We start from the raw sequence: 23,161 nt of genomic DNA on the forward strand, positions 1-23,161 counted from the left end.
CAGCTCTGGCAAACACTCAGAGATAAAAGCAATCTAATCAGCAAAACTAATGGCTAAAATTGGGCTGGGGATTATCTTTGAATTTTGTTTACCCAAGCTCTCCTTGCCTCAGATAAGAGTAGCTGATCAAAACAGCAACTTTACCAAAGTGTCAAGGCAAGGGGACTGATAGGGAAAGGCCATTTGGTTTCTGGCTGCTTGCTTGCTTGCCTCATCTCAATTTGACACAGCTTGGTGTGGTCAAATACTAGTCTAACACAGGTGACATTACTTTGGTGATGACAAGTGAACTACATACAGTATTCTCGTTTCCACGGGCTTGTGTACTAAAAGTGTAGAGTTGAAACTTACATTTTCTAATGTTCCCAAGTCTGGTTTGTGCCATGTTTCGATTTTAATGAAGAAATCATCTTTCATATATTCATTCTGCAGAAAACACAACAGGAAAATGACAGTAATCTTCTACTTGTTCCTTGGTGCCCATGTCTGAGGGAGCTTTTCCTAGTATAGGCATCCATTCTTTGACTCTACAAGGAGACTGATCCTCAAGTGACAAAGAATCATTAGCTATCGATTTTTATAGACTTGTCAGGCAAACCAAATGCTGCATGCTTTTAAATAATTCAAACAATTCGACTTGCCACGCAGCATACTGGGCTAATAAAGAAGCTGTGAGGTCTGATAAACAAATACGGTGTTTGAAGGGAGTAACAAAAGCAAAATAAAATCAATAGGGAGATTTTGAGACAAGGGTGGAAAGGGCCCATGAACACTGGGAACATGTAGTAGAGTGTGGGGACTGGCTGGCGGGACACAGGAGGGAACCATGCAGTGAGGGGTAGTTAGCAAAGAATGGTTGAAAATAGTTACTGTGTAAACAAAGTTGAAAGATAAAAGTATGACACACAAAAATAGTTTTACTCACCGTTACAACTGAAGCATAATGGAGAGGTAGGTAATGAAAGGAGAAAAATTTCAGAATATTAATTGGAGTCAAAACAATCTGTCCCAAAACTTAAATGTCACAAAGACTAAACTACCTAAAAACACAGAACATTTATTTAGTAACTTATGTCTGCAAAACAGAGTTTCTACACAAATGACAGTACACAGCACATTAATTTAGACTATGGAGTACAAATAAAATATGAAGAATCATCTAATTTTCAAAATAATGTTAAAAAGAATCATGTCACAAAAGCAAAACATTATTTATAAGGTCAGTTTAGCAAATGATAGGATGCTGTTTCAGAAGTCTGTCCTATTCCTCCTCTACTATGTAGCAATATAAGTAAAATACTGTTGAAATGCACCAAAACACCCTTGTGAGCGTAAACAACCTTTCTTTCGGCTTACCCCTGGAGCCAGCATAATTGGCTAGGACCCCAAAGTGGCTGCCATGTGGGAATGGACTTACGCCTGTCACAAAGTTCTGGGTGGAGGAACCCAATGCAGTTCTTCCTTTGCCATCTTTCTAGCAGTGACTATCCAAGAACCCAAGAAAGATCTTGCTCAGTGTAACCCTTCTCAAAGACATTGGTACTGGGAATCCCTCTCATTCTCAGGGTGGAGGGGTGCAATGGCTGCTGGGGGCCAGGCTTACTTGTTCTACAGTAGGGGTACGCATTCCAGGCTTTCTCATGAAACACCAAGGAGCCTTCAGGAGCAATCATCCTCACGAATGCAGGAACTTTGCTGGGAGAAGAGAGATACTGGATATATTTAAAAGCACCATCAATTCTGTCCTGGTATCTATCAAACTGCTTGAAAGCACACGGCAATCAAAGGTGACCATGTTCTAAGTTTGATGAACTAGTTTATTTCAATCCTAAAGTAATCCACTAGAAATGAACACATAATTTTTTACATTTTAAATAAAAATGATTAAGAATATTTAGCTGGGTACGGTGGCTAATACCTGTAATCCTAGCATTTTGAGAGGCTGAGGCAGGAGGATCACTTGAGCCCAGGAGTTTGAAACTAGCCTGGGCAACATGGTGAAATCCTGTCTCTACAAAAAGATACAAAATTAACCAGGCCCTGGTGGCACATGCCTGTAGCCCCAGCTATTCAGAAGGCTGAGGTGGGAGGATCACTTGAACCTGTGGGATAGAGGTTGCAGCAAGCTGAGATCACACCACTGCACTCTAGCCTGGGCAACAGAGCAAGACCTTGTCTCACAAGAAAAAAAAAAAACAAGTATATAAAAGGGTTTGTGTGTGTGTGAGTGTGTGTGTTTTAAATAGAAGCAATTATTTCTTAAGGACTTCTGATCTACTACCCCAATGTGAAACCTAAGAGTTAACGGCTATTCATCCTGCACATTAATACAACGTAGTTCTTAAGAGTTAGATGACATTATACTGTTTCTTAATGCAAAAAGCCCCAGAATAAGGAGATATCTCTGAATAAAAGTCTCAATACATTTTACAGAACAGACCTGAAAAAAATGACAATGTAAAGGACCCATGTAGAAAATGAGAAATGAAAGCATATCCAAGTATAAAATTTTGTAGGTATGGGAGATGAATGTCACTTGCTGCCTCAAGTATGTTCAGAGGAAGAGAAAGGTTCAATACATGATTAATATATGAGAAGCTTGTGCAAGCATATGATAATCAGAAACAATCCCAACATATAAAGGGGCAAAAGTCATCCACAGGCCCATTACAAATATAAAATGTTACTCGTTAACAAACAAATGGGAAAATCAGTCTTACCAGTCTTCAAATAAATGAATATGAAGTGACTGATTTAGTGACTGGAGCCTACTGTAAAGAGTAGTTTTGCTTGCACAGATTTTTCACATAGATCGAATATAAATCCCAACATCACCATTTGGAAGCTGTGTAACCTCAGGCCTACTACCTGGCTTCTCGGAAATTCCTCATGTGTTGAATGGAATGCATATTACCTGCTCTGCAGGGTTATTGAGAGAATTAAATCAAATACTCGAATGTGTTTAGCACATTGCACAGTACAATGAGCTCAAAAAATGGTAGTTACTGCTTTTTAATTATAAGCTGACACGGAGCTGGGTACTTTCATATGCCTTTCTTCATTTAAATCTTCCTTAATGTCTTCACACCCAGGCGGGAGTGGCACGATCTTGGCTCACTGTAAGCTCCGCCTCCCAGGTTCAGGCCATTCTCCTCCCTCAGCCTCCAGAGTAGCTGGGACTACAGGCGCCTGCCACCATGCCCAGGTAATTTTTTTGTATTTTTAGTAGAGATGGGGTTTCACTGTGTTAGCCAGAATGGTCTCGATCTCCTGACCTTGCGATCCACCCTCCTCGGACTCCCAAAGTGCTGGGATTACAGGCGTGAGATACTGAGGCCGGCCTGATCACTTACTTCTTTTCAAATGGTGGAACGATTCATTCAAACTTCAGAAACACCAAGCCAGGACAACCAAAAATAACATCACTTTAAAAGTCAAAGAGTATCTAGTTGTCCAAAAAATGTATCACATTGCTAAAGAATTAGAACCAAAATCCCTTCAAGTGTGGGTGAGGTCTAATCAGGGTACAATGGAATACATGAGGATAATTTTTTAAAGCCAAGCTACAAGACTAACTATTCATCTGAGAGTATGACAAACAGATCTATCAACGGTTCAGTTGGTCAACTTAGAAAAAGCAGGAGAGGCCGGACGTGGCGGTTCACACCTGTAATCCAAGCACTTTGGGAGGCAGAGGTGGGTGGATCACCTGAGGTCAGGAGTTCAAGACCAGCCTGGCCAACATGGCGAAACTGTCTCTAATAAAATACAAAAAATTAGCCGGGCGTGGTGGTGGGTGTCTGTAAACCCAGCTACTCGGGGCCCTAAGGCTGAATTGCTTGAACCTGGGATGCGGAGGGTGCAGTGAGCTGAGACAGTGCCATTTCATTCCAGCCTGGGTGACACAGCAAGACTCTGTCTTTAAAAAAAAAAAAAGAAAGAAAGAAAAAAAAGAAAAAGAAAAAAACGAAAAGGCAGGAGAAACAATTCTGTATTAACTCAGACACATATTTTAACTATCTATCTATTCCTATAGTGCCTGATATGTGAAGAACTTTAGTATTCGTAAAATGTTCTAAAATGTGCTGACTCAAATAGAAGGAAACTGGCATTTATCATTAAAGGCCAACATGAGCCAAATCTACATGAAAATTTTAATATTTCTTTATCTCGCTCCCAAATGCCTACTATCTTATTTCCAAGATACTTTTCCCACCACGAGAATTCCAACTATTCATTTTATGTTTTGACTGAGTCAATAAAGTCCAAACCTATAAGCTAGATTTATTTCAAATTTACTCACTTTTTTTAGGTTTAACGTGAGAACATTATCAAATACATCTCTCCTCAATGAATCTAAGTGACTGACTAAACTTGAGGAAAATGTATATATTGAGTAAATAAAATTAAATTTCAATTCTACTTCAAAGGTTAGAAATTTTCATTAATGGCAACCTTAATATATTCCAACATGGTAGTTCAAGTGTGCCAGGTATATATAACCGAGAACATATACATCATTTTCCCACCAGTTATTACTTAGTAAGGCACTTTAGTAAAATGCAGCAGATTCCTGATTTGGAAGCTTAGAGAGCCTCAGAAAAGAACAGTTATTAACTGAATTAACAATAGTAAGGCACTTTAGTAAAACGCAGCAGATTCTTGTTTTGGAAGCTTACAGAGCCTCAGAAAAGGAACAATTATTAACTGAATTAATAAAATGGGAGGTAGGCCTTCAAAAACAAACACGCAAAAAGGACAATCCTTCTCTTGTCCTCCCAAACTATTCACAAAATGGTGCTCCCTCATGATAAACCAATACTCAGAACAGTGCTCACTTACCTCAAGGTAACATGGCGAGATTTCAGCTGCTTAAGAGTGAAGAGTTAAGAGTTACCAATAGCACAATGCCCAGGATCATGAAGACTCTTTAGGAATACATACCCCTTCTCCCACTCTGAATATTAAGACTATTTAACTTCAGGGTAAAACATAAGGTACACTGAACGCCTGATCTAGGCACATTCCTTTTTTAATCCTATTCCTGAGATAGATAATACCATGGCAAATCATTTCTAACTGTACTTTTCCCTGGAAATTCTTATGTCTATCTGTAAACCACACAAGCAAGACAACTATTCGCACCCTTCTCCTTGCCACTGCAGATGAACATCAAAACACAGAAAAGTTTAGGGAAGAATTTGAAGACCAGATTAATTTACCATAAATAGACCAATTAATCTTTCATTTTATGATCAACTGAAATATCCCTCAAATACACTGGGATGCCTTCTCCTCACTAGTCAGGAAAAGCTCAGCTAAGAAGGCAAAAAAAGAAAAGAAAGGGCCAGGTGCAGTGGCTCACGCCTGTAATCCAAGCACCTTGGGAGGTCAAGGTGGGAGGATCACCTGAGGTTGGGAGTTCAAGACCAACCTGGCCAACATGATGAAACCCTGACTCTACTAAAAACACAAAAATTAGCTGGGCATGGTGGCGGGTGCCTATAATCCCAGCCACTTGGGAGGCTGAGGCAGGAGAATCGCTTGACTCAGGGAGGTGGACGTTGCAGTGAGCCAAGATTACACCACTATACTTCAGCCTGGGGACACAGTGAGACTGTGTCTCAAAAATAATAATAATAAAAAAATATACACACACATATATATATAAATAAAATACTGGGTACGTCATTCATTCATCCACTCAAATATTTACTGTGTCCACCATCCTAGGCCAGGGGCTGTGTAAATAATGGTGAGAACACAGGAATAATTCCTATTCAGAACTTATTTCCAGGGATGGAGGCAGAAAACAGATTAGTAAACAACAAAACACAAAGAGAATTACTTAACCAGCGCAGTGAAATTAAAGCATAGGGCACTGGGCAATGAGTAAGTGGAGTAAGGGTAGTCGGAAGGCCTCTCTGAGGAAATAATGTTACAACAGTGATCCAAGGGTACAAAGACAGGGAACAGAACAGCAAGCAAAGGGAACAGCATGACTACAGGTCCTAAGACAGCAAAAGACTTAACCTGCTTGAGCCACTCTTAGGCCTCCAGCATGGCTAGACTGCAGTGACCAAACATGGAGAAACGGCAGAAAGACCACATGGGCCTCACCTTACAGGTCACAGAGTTTAGATTTTACTCTTTGTACGATGGGAAGCCACCGAAAGCTTTAAAAGGGGGAATGGCACAACCTGATTTGAGTTGTATGACCATTCTGGCTTTGTGTGAAAAATTAATTGGAGTGGGCAAGCATGGATGGTTGCAAAAATTAACTCAAAATGGATAAAGACCTAAGTAAAAACTAAAACTATAAAATTCTTATAAGAAAACACAGATGTAAATCTTTATGATCTTGGATTGGGCAATGATTTCTTTGATGACATCAAAAGCATAAACTACAAAAAGAAAAAATAAATTGGACTTCATCAAAATCATAAACTTTTTTTTTCTTTTTTTTTTAAGAGACAGGGTCTTGCTCTGTCACTAGGCTGGAGAACTGCGGTGTAATCATAAATCACTGCCACCTCCAACTTCTAGGCTCAAGTGATTCTCCCACCTCGGTCTCCTGAGTAGCTACGACAAACAGGTATGCAGTACTGTGCCTGGGCTAATTTTTAAATTATTTTGTAGAGACGGGGTCGCAATATGTTTTGCTACATTGTCCAGGCTGGTCTTGAAATCCTGGCCTCAAGCAATCCTCTCACCTCAGTCTGTTAGGTAGTTGGGACTATAAGTATACACCAAAATTAAAAACTTTTTAAGCTTCAAAAGACACTATTAGGAAAGTGAAAAGATAACTCACAGAATGGGGAAAAAATCTGCAAATCACCTCTATGACAAGGAACTAGTACCCAGAATATAAAAATAACATAACTTAACAAAGAAAACTCAATTTGAGAATGGGTAGCCAGAGGCCAGGCACGGTAGCTTAGGCCTGTAATCCCAGCACTTTGGGAGGCCAAGGCAGAATCACCTGAGGTCGGGAGTTTGAGACCAGCCTGACCAACATGGAGAAATCCTGCATCTACTAAAAATACAAAATTAGCAAGGCATGGTAGCACACGCCTATAATCCCAGCTACTTGGGAGGCTGAGGCAGGAGAAGCTCTTGGACCCAGGAGGCGGAGGTTGCGGTGAGCTAAGATCGCACCACTGCACTCTAGCCTGGGCAACAAGAGTGAAACTCTGTCTCAAAAAAAAAAAAAAAAAAAAAAAAGAATGGGCAGCCAAGGCCAAGACCAAGGAGGATAGCTTAAGCACCAGGAATTGGAGACCAGCCTGGGCAACACAGGGAGACCCCCATCTCTACAAAAAATAAATAAATAAATAAATAAATCAGCAGAGCACAGTGGTGCACACCTATGGTCCCAGCTGCTTGAGAGGCTGAGGTGGCGGGATTGCTTGAGCCCAGGAGTTCAAGGCTACAGTGAGCTATCATCAAGCAACTGCAGTCCAGCCTAGATGACAGTGAGACCCTGGTCTCCAAAAAAAAAAAAAAAAACTAAAAAGAAAGTGGGGGTCTGAGATTTGAACAGATAGTTCTTCGAACAAAGAAGATATACAAATGACCAAAAAGCACTCAAGATGTTAACATCATTAATCACCAGGAAAATGTAAATCGAAACCACGATGAGATACCACTTCACATACACTAGAACGGTTGTAATAAAAAAGATCATGAGGATGTGGAGGAACTGGAATCTTCACACACTGCTGGTAACATTATAAAATGGTGCAGTTGTTTTGGGAAGCAGCTTGACAGTTCCTGAAAAGGTTAAATGTAGAGTGATCATATGACCCAGCCAATTTCACTCACAGCAATATATATCTCTAAGAGAACTGAAAACATGTTCACACACACACACAAAAGTATACACAAATGTTAACAGCAGCATTACTCATAACAGCCAAAAGTGCAAACAACCCAAATGTTCAACAACTGATGAACGGATAAACAAAATGTGGCAGGTCTACACAATGGAATATTACTCAGCAATCAAAGTAGTACTGATACATGCTTTAACACAGACAAGCCTTGAAAACACGCTAAGTGAAAGAAGTCAATCATGAAAGGCCACATATTACATGATTCCATTTACATAAAATATCCACAGTATATCTACACAGATAGTAGATCAGCGGTTGCTGAAATATCACTGATATTTTTCTGAAATAGGATCACTCGATTTGGAAAACTTTGAAACTGTGAAAAATTTAGGACTAAACTACATATAATGACAAATAACGTGTCTATGATGGCTAATTCTTGACTCAAGAACAAATTATATTTGGCTGGCATTTATTAATTTTTCTTTTTTTTTTGTTTGAGACGGAGTCTCACTCTTGTCGCCCAGGCTGGAGTGCAATCATGATCTTGGCTTACTGCAACCTCCGCCTCCCAGGTTCAAGCAGTTCTCCTGCCTCAGCCTCCCAAGTAGCTGGGATTACAGGTGTCTGCCACCACACTCGGCTAAATTTGTTGTCTTTTTAGTAGAGACAGGGTTTCACTATGTTGGCCAGGCTGGTTTCTAACTCCTGACCTCAAGTGATCCACCCGCCTCGGCCTCCCAAAGTGCTGCGATTCCAGGCAAGCCACCGCACCCGGCCTATTAATTTCTTACACATGCAAGATGCTCTCTGAATGTGAAGAAGTATATACAATCATCTTTTCATTTTCAGGTGATTTAAATTTCTCATTTTTAAACATAATTAAGTTCCTGGCAAATGACTCCTTTTGCTTACAAAAATGAACTCTCACCTTGGAACCACATGAAATTTTAAAATAATGATTTTTCATTAAAAACCTCTTCTGTTTTGACCTTTGGGAAACAAGGTGGTTCTGGAGTTGGCAAAGCTTTGTAAATTCCCCATCAATCAGGACTGACTGAAGATGGCGAAAGTGTAACACTTATGCAGAATAAGAAAGAATAAAGCTGACTTTCCCCAAGAAGGGTAAGCAAATAAACTAACAAAAAGGACTGGTCAGTGTGTTTGTACAGGGAAGTCTCAGGAGAGCTACAGGCTTTTCTCTGAAATACCATCTGAAAATTTCAACACATTTCTTTGTCATCCTCTAAAATTCTCTGCCTGGTAAATTCCTTCCTCTTTCACTACCATCCACTACTAAGTGACTATTAAAGAAACAAACTTTAGTGGAAAATGGGATACAACAAGACAAACACGCACATATGGAAATATATGACTAGGTATCAAAATGAGTAGAAATGACAAATATGATGGGTTTAGGGAAGAGGGATCAAAGTGAATAAAAGCAGCCATGGAAAGCCTCTGCATAGGATAGTTCTGAGGTGTACTCAGAAAACCAAGCAGGTCATGAGAGGCCTCAGCATAAGGAGCTGAAAAAAATCAGGGTGGGCTGAACAGTTTACGTTAGGAAGACAACAAAGAGACTGGCTTGCTTAGAGCCGAGAGAGTTTTTGTTCTGGATGGACCTATACAATTGGAATCTTAAATACCTTGTTAAGTTTAGCTTTATTTTGGAAGAAGACTTTAGACGTTAAAGACTTCAGAGAAAGTAAGAGATGGTGAAACCTGTGGTTTTGGAAGAATTTTTCTGTGAACTCCCATGGAGTTAACTTCAGGAAATGGAAAATAACTCTTTCACAGGACTTAGATGTAGAGCAAAGCGGTTAGCTAAGCAAAGTGGTTAAGAGGGCAGGTTCTGGAGTCGGGCTGTGTTCAAGCGCTATCTCTGCTACCAAATAGCAGTGAGACATGGGGTAAGTTAAAACTTTCTGGACCACAGTTTCCTCACTATCAAAAGTTGCTGTGAGGAATGAATAAACTCCCAACTGAAACACTTCCAATAACCCAGTGATCAGCACACAGTAAAAATACATAAGTACTAGATCTTCTGTTCAGAACTACCATGGGCAACCACTCACTCTAAGTTATCAAACAAAATAGGGACAAAATCTCATTCTCCCATGAGATGATTTATTGCCTGAGATTCAAGGAAACCAGACATTTCAAATGTCCTATGCAATGAGTCAACAACTTTTGACTTTTGTCAATAATCACAAAGACTGTTTCTCAACCTTCTGGTTGAGATTAAGCGTATATGCCACCAAGAAGTGTTTTGCTGAAATGGGAAAGCATACAGGTCAGGGGATCCAGAGACTTGAGTTATACTGGCTAAAGCAGATCTCAGAATTTCAAGTATCTCAAAAGTAAAATAAGGCCTTGGTGGCCTTAGTCAAGTTTGTAGTTTTCTTGATGTTATACAGTGACAGTGCACCCAGCTTAGGATAATTTATGGAGTAAATGCTGAAAAAGCAAACATATTACTGGACACAAATTTAACTTCCTCAGGGAGAGCTCTAAAACTAGCTAGGGACTACGGGTATGTCTTCAGCATGCTGAGCTGATGCCCTAAAGAAAACTGTAAGTCTGATGGGGCTGCAACTTCAGGCTTGTCCTGGGATGGAGCTCTTTCCTGCAGCACAGTGAAGGCCTCAGCACGTACTACTAAATGATTCTTTGCCCTTCCATAATATATTTATCCTGTGGCTAATGTGCTTTCAATGTTGACAGACAAATCTGTCAGTGCGGACATCTGACTGCCCCATAGCCATTCCCTCCTCCAGAGGACAGCAAATGGGTCTTGTTTTGCCCAGTTTATTTATTGGATAGGTTTTTGTTTCTCACTACTGTCAGAATAGTCATTATTTGCCATGCTGCCTGAGACCCATTACTGCCACCCTCTTGCCTTTTTCCCTTTCCTGACTCATTCCTCTCTGTGCTTCTGCCCACAGCTGCCATTTTTGTGTGATAAGGCCAACCTTCCATGGGAATCAAATAACCCTCACCATCCCATCAGATCCCCTCTCTCCCTTCTCATGGGAGTGCCTTGTACTCATTAGGCACCTGGGACAAAAGGGTGTGGGATTTGAAATCAGAGCACCTAGGTCTCTGTCACCATTCCGTCACTTATTAGCTGTGACCTTGGGTAAATATGTGCCTTAGTGTCTTAGGTACAATATGAATATTGTCTATTTCTCAGGACTGCAATGAGAAGTAAATGAGTGCATGAAAGGGTAAAACCACAGGGTACCCCGCTCCTCCTAGGAATGGAGAAGTTGTTCTACAACCCCAAATGTGCTGGAAGGTTGGCTGCCAGAGAGCCAAAATCTTTTATTTAACCCACTAATAGCCTGAGAGGAATTCTGAACCTCATCCCCAAATAATCTCTCCAGAATAAGAATATCTCTTGCACTAACCATATTTATCTAGCCCTCTTCAACTTTTAAGACTCCTTATTCTTGACTGCAGTGTTACTTAAACCAACTGTTTCAAAAATCATATTTAACATTCTTTTTCTTTTTCACAAAAATGAAAATACAGGTAATGTATGGTATTTGGTACATACATTATAATGGTAATGGGATATGGGTAATTTTTTAATGCACCTCTTTTAGGCTTTTTTTTTTCTGATTTTTTTCAAAAACCATGTAACATGTATTACATATTATTTCAAACTGTTCTTTTCCATGCAAGAATGTATCAAACACTTCCTCAACATTTCAACTCTTAGATTTCAACCAGAGGCCATTTTGAATCTCTTTCAAATTTATTTACTTACAGGACAGTGATCTAAACAGGACATCAGAGGCCAACAAAAAATTTTATACATCAAACTTTTTGGCTTATTTTAGAACCCCCAGGAAGAGTCCAGTGTCTTTAAGAGAACGTTTGTATGTGGTGGTATAATTCAATTAACAGGTAAATGCAAAAATGCTAGAAAAAGAAACCTGAGTATATATAAGCAAATTCAAAACTTTAAATACTATATAGACTATACTATCTGGAATGCCAAAATCTTCTCTCCATAGACATATTTTTCAGATATACTTAGGGTACTAACAAATTAATAGAAACCATGAAAAGACCTTCTCTACGGATAATTGATTGATCAGACTTACTGCCTTATTTCTCAAGTGAAACCTGCAACAGAAGCAAAGAAACACTGTATTCTAAGAGAAAATGCTAAAATGTAAGGTTCCATAAAGTGGTAAGATTATGTGTCACTATAAACCAAGGATGAATAGGTTATGGGTCACTATAAACCAAGCAGCAGAGTTAAGCTGAGGAAATACAAAAAACTTCTGATCATGACAGCTACAGCTTTAAGGAGTTCCACAAAACATGAGTATGATTCACTTCAATATGAAGAGAATAGAGGCAAGAGAAAAGATCCCCCACCTGTAATTAGGGAGACTAAAGACAAAATGGACTCTTAGCAGCCTTCTGCCCTTAGATAAATACTGGTAGCACTTTTTTTTTTTTTTTTTTTTTTTTGCTTGTTTTTTCTTTTTGTAGAGATGAGGTCTCACTATATTGCCTAGACTGGTCTCAAACTCCTGAGCTCAAGCAATCCTCCCACCTCAGCCTCCCAAAAGTTCTGGGATTATAGGTGTGAGCCACTGCACTTGGCCAGCAGTTTTTGTTTTAAAATATTTATGCCAAAGATACAGATTAGACTGTCAAACTTAGGGGAATGTGCAAAAAAAACTTCAACAAACCAAAGAGAAAAAAAAACAAAGAAGAAAGGATATGAAGAGTCAAAAGTCATACAAGAAACACAAACGGTCAATTAATATAAAAAGACATTCAACCTCACTAATAAAGAAATACGAATTTTAACAAGAGACTATTTTTTGTCTGTGAAATTAGCAAAAATCAAAAAGGAAAATATGGAAAAATACTATTAAACTCTGTAAGGGCAATTTTGGCAGTAATATCAAAATTTTAAAGGTGTATGTCCTCCCAGCAGTCCTTTTATTAATTTCTCCTATAATTTATCTTAGGAACAGTAACCTAAGGCATACAGACACATGTACAACCATGTTCACAAAAGTTTATTTTTTGAGATGGAGTCTTGTTCTTTCACCCAGGCTGAAGTGCAGTGATCATAGCTCACTGCAACCTCTAAATTCTGGGTCCAAGTGATCCTCCCACCTCAGCATCCCAATTAGCTGGGACCATAGGCATATACCACCATGTCCCGCTAATTTCTTTTCTTTCTTTTTTTTTTTGAGATGGAGTCTCACTCTATCACTAGGCTGGAGTGCAGTGGCACGATCTCAGCTCACTGCAACCTCCACCACCCCGGTTCAAACGGTTCTCCTGCCTCAGCCTCCCAAGTAGCTGGGACTACAGGCATGCGCCACCACAACCAGCTAATTTCTGTATTTTTAGTAGAGACAGGGTTTCACCATGTTGGCCAGGGTGGTCTCGATCTCTTGACCTCATGATCTACCTGCCTCAGCCTCCCAAGTGCTCCCAAGTGTAATATATATATATTACAGCTATGAGCCACTGCGCCCGGTCAATTTGTTTTTGTTGTTGTTGTTGTAGAGATGGGGTCTCCCTATGTTGCCAAGGCTGGTGTTGAACTCCTAGGCTTAAGCAATCCTCCTGCCTCGGCCTCTTAAAGTGCTGAGATTACAGATGTGAGCCACCACACCTGGCCAGAAACATTATTTATAACAGACAAAAACTAGAAAATGTCTAAAATACCTAAATGGACTTACAATGTAGGGAACGGTTAAGTAAACTATGTCCAGAAGAAATTTTGCTCAGCTTTAAAAAGAATCACAGAGATATTAAATAACAATATGGAAGATGTTCATGAGAAATAAAGCAAACTACAAAACCATTCATATGGTCCATTTGTTGTAGAAAACTAAAATTGATACAAGTAATATATTGCTATCTATGTTTTAAAAATTCCTTTGAATATATACAGAAAATGATATAGAAGGATAAACTCCAAGCTGCTTCTGGTGTTTCTCTCTGTGTTACAAATATTTGATGGCAAGGAGCAGGGACTAAGTTTTTATTTGAATTTTTGTTATAAGCAGATATAATACTTCTGTAATTTACAAATAACAAATAAAGGAGGAGGTTCTTTCAAAAAATTAAAATGCGACATATTATCACACTGAAATGAAAAATGTACTTCACATCTACTAGTTAAGTTAGCTAGTTACACGCATCATAAGTAAGCCAGGTCAAATGTGAACACCGCTTACCTCTTTAGGTGATAAATTTTGTGTGTATATTGTCCCTTTTCTCCATCCTTCTCATAAGGTTCATTCTTTAAGACTTCAATTCCTTCTCCACCACCAGTCTCATTCTTACTAGCTTCTGCAACAGAGTAAAGCTGCCCAACCTGATACTGAAATTTCAAAGAACACAGAAATTCAGTAAGTCAGTAGCAATTGCAGAAATTTTGTATGCTAAAATCTTAATAATATACAAGATATAGAAAAGCATATCCAAACCATTCAGCACAACTGTGTTCAATATGAGATCACAACTCAAATTAGAAATTAATATGTTTAGGAAGACAAACCGCAGATGATTATACAGTTTTAAAAACCTGTATTTTATAGAACTTTCATTATTCAAAAAATTTGCCAGTTACAAATACTTTGGTGCCTTTACACTATCCATTTATCAAGAAAATGTCTCAAAACTTGCTTCAACTTCTGAACAATACATATTTGTACTTTACAAAGCATTTTCACCTCTATTATTTCTCATTTAACTTCACAAAATTCCAAGTTATGGCAGAAATACAACTGGCACTTTGCCAACTAAAGCTGAGCAACCAGCATATTGTTCTTAATGATAAAGGGGAAGGATGTAAACTACAATAACAAAAGCCTGGAGATCCAAAGAAACATAATAGATAGTCCAAATCTTAGTAGACTTCTGGGGTCGTTTTTTCCTTGACTTATTTATGATACACCCAATTTGGTCCTTCCTCAGCTAACCAGAAACAGTATTGGGGGCCCAAGATCAGAAATGTTCATTTTGAGTCCTCAAGTAAACAAACAGAAACTGTTTTAAAGTAATATAACTATACACATATTACCATAAAAGGCAGGAAATTGCTGACAGTAGTTTCTATTTCATTTAACATAAATCAGAAGTCTCAGAAGCCTGCATCACTAATATATCTGTAAGTCAGCTGTATTTTCTGCGCCAATCAGGAGTCGCTAGTTCCAACAAATGTTGGGAAAAGTTCTCGTGTTCTTATTTGTTCCAGTGACCCAACCGTGGCACTATCTTCCATCTCTTCAAATTTGGCTAAATTTCTTCCTTCTAATGAAAACAGCTTGAAGAAGTGTATTTTTTCTTTATAAGCATATTTTCAAAGAAAAGCTACAAAAACCTACCTCTAAGAACTTGTAATTTCAAAACTAACATTTTATGTGAGGGACCAAAACAACCGGTAGTTTAAGCTCAGTAAATATTCGTATCTATAAATTGCATGGAGATATGCTATCTTGCCCATTAGTTAAATTTAAAAACACACCCCCACACACACTCTTACTCAATTTGGAAGTGTTTGGGAAGTTGAAACCAAACATATTTCTTAAATGCTCCCAAAATAAATGTCTGTAGAGCCTGCAGAGAGGACTGTATTTCTCCTTTCGGCTTTCCATGATACAACACTAGGGTTAGTCTAATAATGCCACGATCCTTAAATACCTTCAACATGTATTTTTAAACACTATCATATTCTAAAATAGGACTAAAATGAGTCTAAGTCAAAAGATAAATTTCATTTTGTTAATGAACACACAATAACAAAAATTCAAAAGAACTGTATACAAAAAAATGTTAATGGACTGATATTTCATGGCATGCTACTTAGGCTTTCTCTCATTCTCCTTTTTTAAGAATAAAAAATTAAAAAAAAAGAATAAGAAATAGACACAGAAGGCATGTTTTAAAAGTGCATGTAGGCCTGGCACAGTGGCTCATGCTTGCAATCCCAGGGCTTTGGGAGGCCGAGGCAGGTGGATCACTTGAGGTCAGGAGTTCAAGACTAGCCTGAACAATATGGTGAAACCCAGTCTCTACTAAATACACAAAAATTAGCCAGGTGTGGTGGTGGGTGCCTGTAATCCCAGCTACTAGGGAGGATGAGGCAGGGAGAATTGCTTGAACTCGGGTGGCAGAGGTTGCAGAGAGCTGAGATCGTGCCACTGCACTCCAGCCTGGGGGCGACGGAGACTCCATCTCCAAAAAAAAAGGGGAGTATAACAAAAAGCCGAGAAGAGTATTTTCAGTGACAATACCAAGACTCAAAGAGATTTTGGAGAAGCTGTTTCAACCAGCTGAAACCAAAAGAAAAGGTCTAACAGAAACTAATGTCAGTTTCCACATTCAACTTCAAACAATCAATTGTACAAACAGAGAATAGGGCGCCTGGCTTCTCTGGAGTGTTTTAATGTAGTGAATCCTCCTGAGATATACACAACTGTGTTCAAGTCTACACTAAACAGTGCCAGAGAGCTACTCTTTTTCACTTCTTGCATTTCTTTCTGTCTTCTGTCAGCTGTCACTTCTTAGGTTATCAGTTTGTTTTGTCCCACTTCCAAGTCACTGCTTCTAATCTACTGTCAGCTCTAGGAAAACCAGATAACTGAGCAAATGGGAACTGTGTGCAAGTTAAAGAAGAGCCTAGAGGGTTTTATGGGTTTTGCTATATATATCTTGATTTCTCAGAAGCTGTTTCTGCTCTTATCTTCATTCTTGGCTATACTACACATGGCTATAACTGCAGGACATGCAAGTTCTGAATAGGTGATATATTTCTGTATCACGTCCAGGCTGAGGAAAACAAGGAGCTCTTACAGTTATGTGCTGGTCACACCATGTCTGGAATACTGTTTTCAGTTCAGATCAACAATTACAACACATATAGTATAGGACCAGCTGCTAGGAAGTCTACATCTCATGCTGTATTGAGCCAAGTGAATGTGCTGGGAATGTTTAACCTTGAGACTTTCTAAGATGAAATAAAAGTGCTTGTGGGGAACGGGGTTGCCTGGAGGGGAGAGCTGCCATGAGAAAACCTGAAGGATTAACCACTGCAAGACAGAACAGGCTTATTTCCCATTGCTCAAATGGGATAAACTGCAAACAAGAGTCAAGCATTATAGGAAAAGCAGATTTTGGTTCAAACACAAATGTTTAAAATGTCCAACAGTAAAGCAGGCTGCTTCCCTAAGTAGCAAGTTACTTAACCTTAAAGTACTTAAGTTAAGGCTGGAGCCTCATTTCTCTAGGATGTTGTAGAAAGAATTCCTGCACTAGACAGGAGGTTAAACTACATTCTTTAGACTCTTCCAAAACAAGACAGTGTAGCAAGAAATTATCATTCATTTAATTCATTTTGCAATTCATTGCAATTATCATTCATATAATTAATTTTGTCACATAAGGTAGAATGAAAAGGTAAATCAATACTATGAAAATGTCAGTTTAGAGTAACATATCAAAGTACAGTACATATACCAATAAAATGATGCAGAAGCAAGAAAAACTCACCTCCTGAACAGAACATGGCAAAACCACACGGCTAAAAAGACAAAAGAAAAAAATATATATATTACATACAAAATAGCTTTAAACACAGATCCCTGAAGAGGTTTCACCTTAAATCCAATGATAACAGAGACAGGTCTCTTAAATCAAAAAATACAAGGGTGTCATTTATGGAAGAGGGTCTTTGCAATGCCTAACACCCTAACTGGGGAAGTAAAACTATCATTCCTGGGTCTCAATGATCATTTGCATTTAGTGTTCCCAGGACCCCAAACAGCAGCTGCAGAGATTCTTGTAAAGAAAAAACAGAAAACTCAACATTGAAAACTGCAGGGTACAGAATGTATTATCTGTAGATTGTCTGGTCAGGTTGCCCTGACAAAATTTTTAGTATGGTTTCTTTCTCCACCTATATACTGTGCATTTTGTTTTTATGATGCTTCTTACAGAATACGTGTCTTGAATCTCATTGAATAAATGCTTCCAGAAACTGTTCCCCCACTATTCAATTATTCCTCAAGTTTACTGAGATACAAATAAGGAGTCGTGTAGAATTAGTAAGAAAAAATTTTACTATGGAAACTACTTGACGCTTATATAATCCCTTCCAGTATATATACAATATGAGACTGACATATGTTTGATCCTATCCAAGAGTTTCTTACTGTATATATCAAAAAGATGTCATTATAGCTCCATTGCAAGCAGTCTTAAAAGACAAAGTCCAAAAACAATATCATGGTATATTATGTTATCAAAATATTGCATTTTATCTCTAGATTTTATAAGGAGAGTCCTTAATTTATTTCCACCATAAATTCTGAAAATCAAGACTATCCCTGTATATAAATGGTCTCATAATTATAGTTGATTCCAAGACAGCAACTTCCTTTTTTGGGGGATGCGGGTATATGATCCTTCTCATACTTTCCTAATCTTACCTGTCATTTTATGGAAAATGTTCAATAGTTTTCCTCATTCCAATTTCTTTTCAGCTATAATTTCTTTCTATTTTTTTCTTACAGTAAGAGCCATTTAGCTTACTTTTTGTATTAGTGACAATCTTTTTGGCCTAGGCATTCTTTTTTAATAGTCTTTCTTATTTGTAAGTATGAAGAGGATAATACAACCCAGATTATATCCAGTTTGCATTCCAGCTATACTTTCCACCTACTCCTTTCTCCCTACTCTCCTCAAACATCTATGCCTGAATGTTCACATTACCTCAATCTCCAACATGTACAACACGTCTGTTACTCCCTCCCCTTTGACTACAGAGTTACTCACCGCTCTGTCTTTCTGATAATGGTGATTCAAAAACAATGAACATTCTCAAACCCACAATGGTCACTAATTTCTACTCTCCATCAAGAACAAACTTCTTGTAAGTCCTTTCATACCTAAAAACTCCGAATCATTTTAGTTCTCTCCTCAGTACACACTAACTTGCTCACTGTCCCAAAACATAAAATGGGGGAGAGGAGACTAGAAAGCTATAGGTTGGGAGCAGATTATCAGGACCTGGAATACTATGGTAAGAAATCCATTAAATTCATTTGGCAATAAGGAATCCCAGATTGTTCCAAGAGGTAAGTGACAACTACAGTTGACCTGAAGAAGTCATCTGCAGGTGGTTAAAAACACTGACAAGCAGGAGAAGTGGGGAAAGTTATCTTTTGAGAGGCTAGGCAAGAACTGTCACAAAGGCCTGAACCAAGATGATGGACTGCAGAGGGAATGGAAGGAAGGGATAGAGAAGGAAAAGTTAGTCTTCCCTAAAGTTTCACAAAACCAAAGAATCACTGCTGAGTAATTTTACACTCACTAACAGGAAGTTAGTGAATAGTACTGAATATTGGGCTTATATAAAACTTTTCTTCCAAGTCATTTATACGGTGTATCGAACAAGTGTTCATTACTCTGACTTCTATATGATGTAGGTAGATGGGTGGCAGACACACTAATAGGGATATTTTTATTTAAGAACACTTTCAAGGAAATTTCTTTCAAAAAATGAAAGTGACTGATTAAGACATTCAGAACAATGAATCAAGTAACTTCGTCAAGATTTGCTTAACAAGTAAAAGGGAAAAGGAACATACAGGTTTTGATTTTCTTTTGTTATTCTAAAAGCAGTATTCAACTTTTAGTGCCAATCGAAAATGTTCAAATGTCTGAAAATCCTCCTAATTTCCAAATGGAATCAGTAACTCATTCTTTAAAACCAGGAGTTTACATTAATGGTAACTTCATCTGTTGCTTAAATAATAACTTGAAGGGAAACAGCCCACTCCGAAAGTCATTTCTAACATTTTCATTCTTATAAAAAAACAAATAGAGGGCCGGGTGTGGTGGCTCACGCCTGTAATCCCAGCACTTTGTGGGCGGATCACCTGAGGTCAGGAGTTCCAGACCAGCCTGGCCAACAGGGTAAAACCCTGTCTCTACTAAAAATACAAAAAACTTAGCCAGGCATGGTGGTGTGCGCCTGCAGTCCCAGCTACTTGGGAGGCTGAGGCAGGAAAATCGCTTCAACCTGGGAGGCAGAGGTTGCAGTGAGCAGAGATGATGCCATTGCACTCCAGCCTGGGCAACAGAGTGAGACTCTGCCTCAAAAAATAAAATAAAATTAAATTAAATTTTAAAAAAGAATTTTGTAAGACAACAAACATTTATGAAAATATTTTAGTTACCAATATCTTCACACAGGAACAAGCTATTCATTGCTCCTAACCAATGAGAATTTTAGAAAGTTGACTTGAGAGTAATAAGTATCAATTTTTTTTTTTTTTTTTTTTTTTTTTTGAGATGGAGTCTTGCTCTGTAGCCCAGGCTGGAGTGCAGTGACCGGATCTTGGCTCACTGCAAGCTCCGCCTCCCGGGTTAATGCCATTCTCCTGCCTCAGCCTCCCCAGTAGCTGGGACTACAGGCGCCCGCCACCTCGCCCGGCTAGTTTTTTTGTATTTTTTAGTAGAGACGGGGTTTCACCGGGTTAGCCAGGATGGTCTCGATCTCCTGACCTTGTGATCCGCCCGTCTCGGCCTCCCAAAGTGCTGGGATTACAGGCTTGAGCCACCGCGCCCGGCCAAGTATCAATTTTTTATTGAACAACACTGAATACAGCATGTTAGGACTAGACGCTGTGCTAGATACTGACATTACTTAAACAGCTCCTACCTTCAAAAAGTCTAGGAGGAAAAAAAATCTAGGGGAGATACACATAAAGAGTTAACATCAAGAAATCTAATTTATAACTTTTTGGGAAAAATAATTAGACTTTGGGCACGTGTCAATACTCATTATCTGGGTACATTTAAATCTTCATAATGAAAGCAAATGTTTGCAAAAAGTACAGTGCACAAATTCCCAATAGTAACTGCTTTCCAAGAGTTAGCTTCGTACTACTCACATACTGTCAGAGGGATCTACTCAACACTGTGTTTCTGTAATATTTTTGGAGGTAGGAAATACTCCAGTGAAAGAAAAATGACTGGATCTATTTAAAATCAGTTCTGCAACTCACTTGCTGTGTAACTTGGGCCAAGTCAATTTCCTTCTTTCTTATTTTCTCCATTTGTTTTAGTGTCTGCCACCCATCTACCTACATCATATAGAAGTCAGAGTAATGAACACTTGTTCGATACACGGTATAAATGACTTGGAAGAAAAGTTTTATATAAGCCCAATATTCAGTACTATAAATAAGCTTTAACCGCAAATTTTCACTCTACCAACAAAAGGCAAAATGTCTCTTCTCAAAATCCCTGTCACTGGCCAAAGTTATCATTTTTCATCAATTCATTAACAAATATTTACCGAGCACCTATTACATGCGAGGTACTATTCTAAAAACTGGGGATATGAGAGTGAGCAAAACAAACTCATGGCCGTTACATGTAAAAAGAGAATACAACTAGTAGGAGAAAAATATTAACAATAAATTGTGTTGCATGTAGGATGGTGATAAGTATTATGGAGACCGACAAAGCAGGGAAGATAAATACCACCCCAAATAGTGGGAACTGCAATTAGGTCTTCAGAAAAGGATTCCCTGAGAAGGTGACGTCTGAGCAAAGACCTGAAGGAGGTGAGTTAGAGAGCCTGGGGAAGAACACTTCAAGCAAAAGGAACAAAAGCAAGTGGAAAGGCCTTGAACTGAACTTACTCTGGAGTAGTAGATGAACAGCAAGGAAGCTTGCGAAGATGGAATCGGCAAGGGAAAGGTAGTAAATGAGATCAGGGCAGGAAAAAAAGTGTCAAGCCTTGTAGCTGTTGCAGAGGCTTTGACTTTTATTCCGGGTGAGACAGGGAGTCTTTGGGAGGTATTAAGCCTCAGAGAAGTGACATCAATGACTTTTTAAAGGAGGTTTAAGAACACTAAGGTGTCTGAAGAAAGCTAAATTAAGCCAAAACTATTTCTAAGAATTTAAAATGAAGAATTTGAAAACCAACGAATGGGCCATACTCGACCTCCGTAGCTGCCCAAAGGATGCTGACGACACGAACCAGCTGTGACGGTTGAACATTCAAAGGCAGGCAGATTTCCGTAATGTTTACAGTCCTTGCCAGTGGGAAAAGCCGTGACTTTTCAACAAAATCACTTGGCCGGTCGGATGCACCTCGAAATCCCTCCATTTGACAGACCACGTGTTAACTTCTAAGAAAGTAGGTGGGGCCCAGGATGTCACCTCATCTTAAAACATGCGGAAACCAAAAAGAGAAAAGGCTCTCCTGTCAAGTCAACGGAGCTGCCTAGCAGAGCGGAGGCTTTCCGGATTCCCGGCTCCAGCACGAACTTCAGGGCGCCAACGTCCCACCGCGAGTCTTGACACGAGGGCTGCCTTCAACCGGCAAGCCCATCTCCCGCTGGTTACCAGCGGACTCCACCCCGGACGACAAATCAGTCAGAATCAACGTGTCTCTCCCACCCTCGGACTGCGGCTCCTTCCCACCGGCGGGCCTGGGGGTGGGCCCAGACCCAGACTAGGGGTGGGGGGTTGGGGAGAAGGCGGGTCCCAGCGGAAACTCCCGGCCGCGCCTTCCCGAGCCATGCGCTCGGGCCGGGACCCAGCCGCCTTCGCCCCGGGAAAGAGAGAGGCCGTGTTACCACGGCAGTGCCTGGAGGGCCGAGGGGCGCACTCGCTGAGGGGCTTCGAGGGGGCCGGGGGCGCCTGTGGGAGGGAGGGGGCGCCCGCAGGGAGGGGCTGACACAGGGCTGACTCCGATTTAGGAATATCCTGCCACTTCTCCGTCAACGAATCTCCCATCACTGCCGTCCTGCGGCCTCGCTCGCGCCCACAGACCCACTTACAATTCCTTGATCAGCACCATCTTCCCGGAACCCCCTCACAGCTGCCGCCGATACCACCGCCGCCGCCGCCGCTACCGCCTCTCACAGCGCCTGCGCGGCCCCGCCTCCCTGCCCCCCGAGCCACCATAGCGCCTGCGTGCCTACACCCTTCCGCCGCGACCAGTCGCGTCAGCGCGCGAGGGGGCCTAGCTCCGCCCAGTTTCGTGCCCCACCCCGGGCACACGAGGCCTCCACTGCGGTTGCGCAGCCCGCCGAAGAGCTTGCGGCTTTTACTGCGGCTGCGCAAACTCGACGCGCGCACTCTTGTCCACTGACTAGGGCTCCTCCCTTCAGTTTCAGTCCCTCGGGGCGTTTGGGCAGCCTACGCTTTCCGGTGAGTTTTCCAGTTGGTTCTTTGGAAGCCGTTTTTCGGTGACCAGTTTTCTGCTCTCTCTTACTGCTCTGAGCCAGGGCCCACCTCCCTGACCGATACCT

General features: G+C 40.1%; 1 protein-coding gene across 4 annotated transcripts in view; it reads right to left on the bottom strand.

Moving 5' to 3' along the window:
* The window catches only part of PITPNB (phosphatidylinositol transfer protein beta), a 68,581-nt gene extending 45,760 nt beyond the window's left edge, over positions 1 to 22,821 (bottom strand). For 2 of the 4 annotated variants that reach the window (XM_033233094.1, XM_033233095.1), the window contains exons 1-6: positions 22,688 to 22,821; positions 17,379 to 17,409; positions 14,063 to 14,208; positions 1,604 to 1,695; positions 926 to 933; positions 352 to 426 (exon numbers count right to left, since the gene is read on the bottom strand). In XM_033233094.1, coding sequence (XP_033088985.1) covers positions 352 to 426; positions 926 to 933; positions 1,604 to 1,695; positions 14,063 to 14,208; positions 17,379 to 17,409; positions 22,688 to 22,707 — 372 coding nt within the window. In that variant the 5' untranslated portion in view covers positions 22,708 to 22,821. Of the gene's footprint in view, positions 1 to 351; positions 427 to 925; positions 934 to 1,603; positions 1,696 to 14,062; positions 14,209 to 17,378; positions 17,410 to 21,841; positions 22,333 to 22,687 lie in introns of those variants that run through there. The other 2 variants (XM_033233092.1, XM_033233093.1) reach the window with 2 other exon arrangements.
* Positions 22,822 to 23,161: the final 340 nt, after the last annotated feature.

The sequence above is a fragment of the Trachypithecus francoisi genome, unplaced genomic scaffold, assembly GCF_009764315.1.
Source record: "Trachypithecus francoisi isolate TF-2019V2 unplaced genomic scaffold, Tfra_2.0 Lachesis_group14, whole genome shotgun sequence".
NCBI lineage: Eukaryota > Metazoa > Chordata > Mammalia > Primates > Cercopithecidae > Trachypithecus > Trachypithecus francoisi.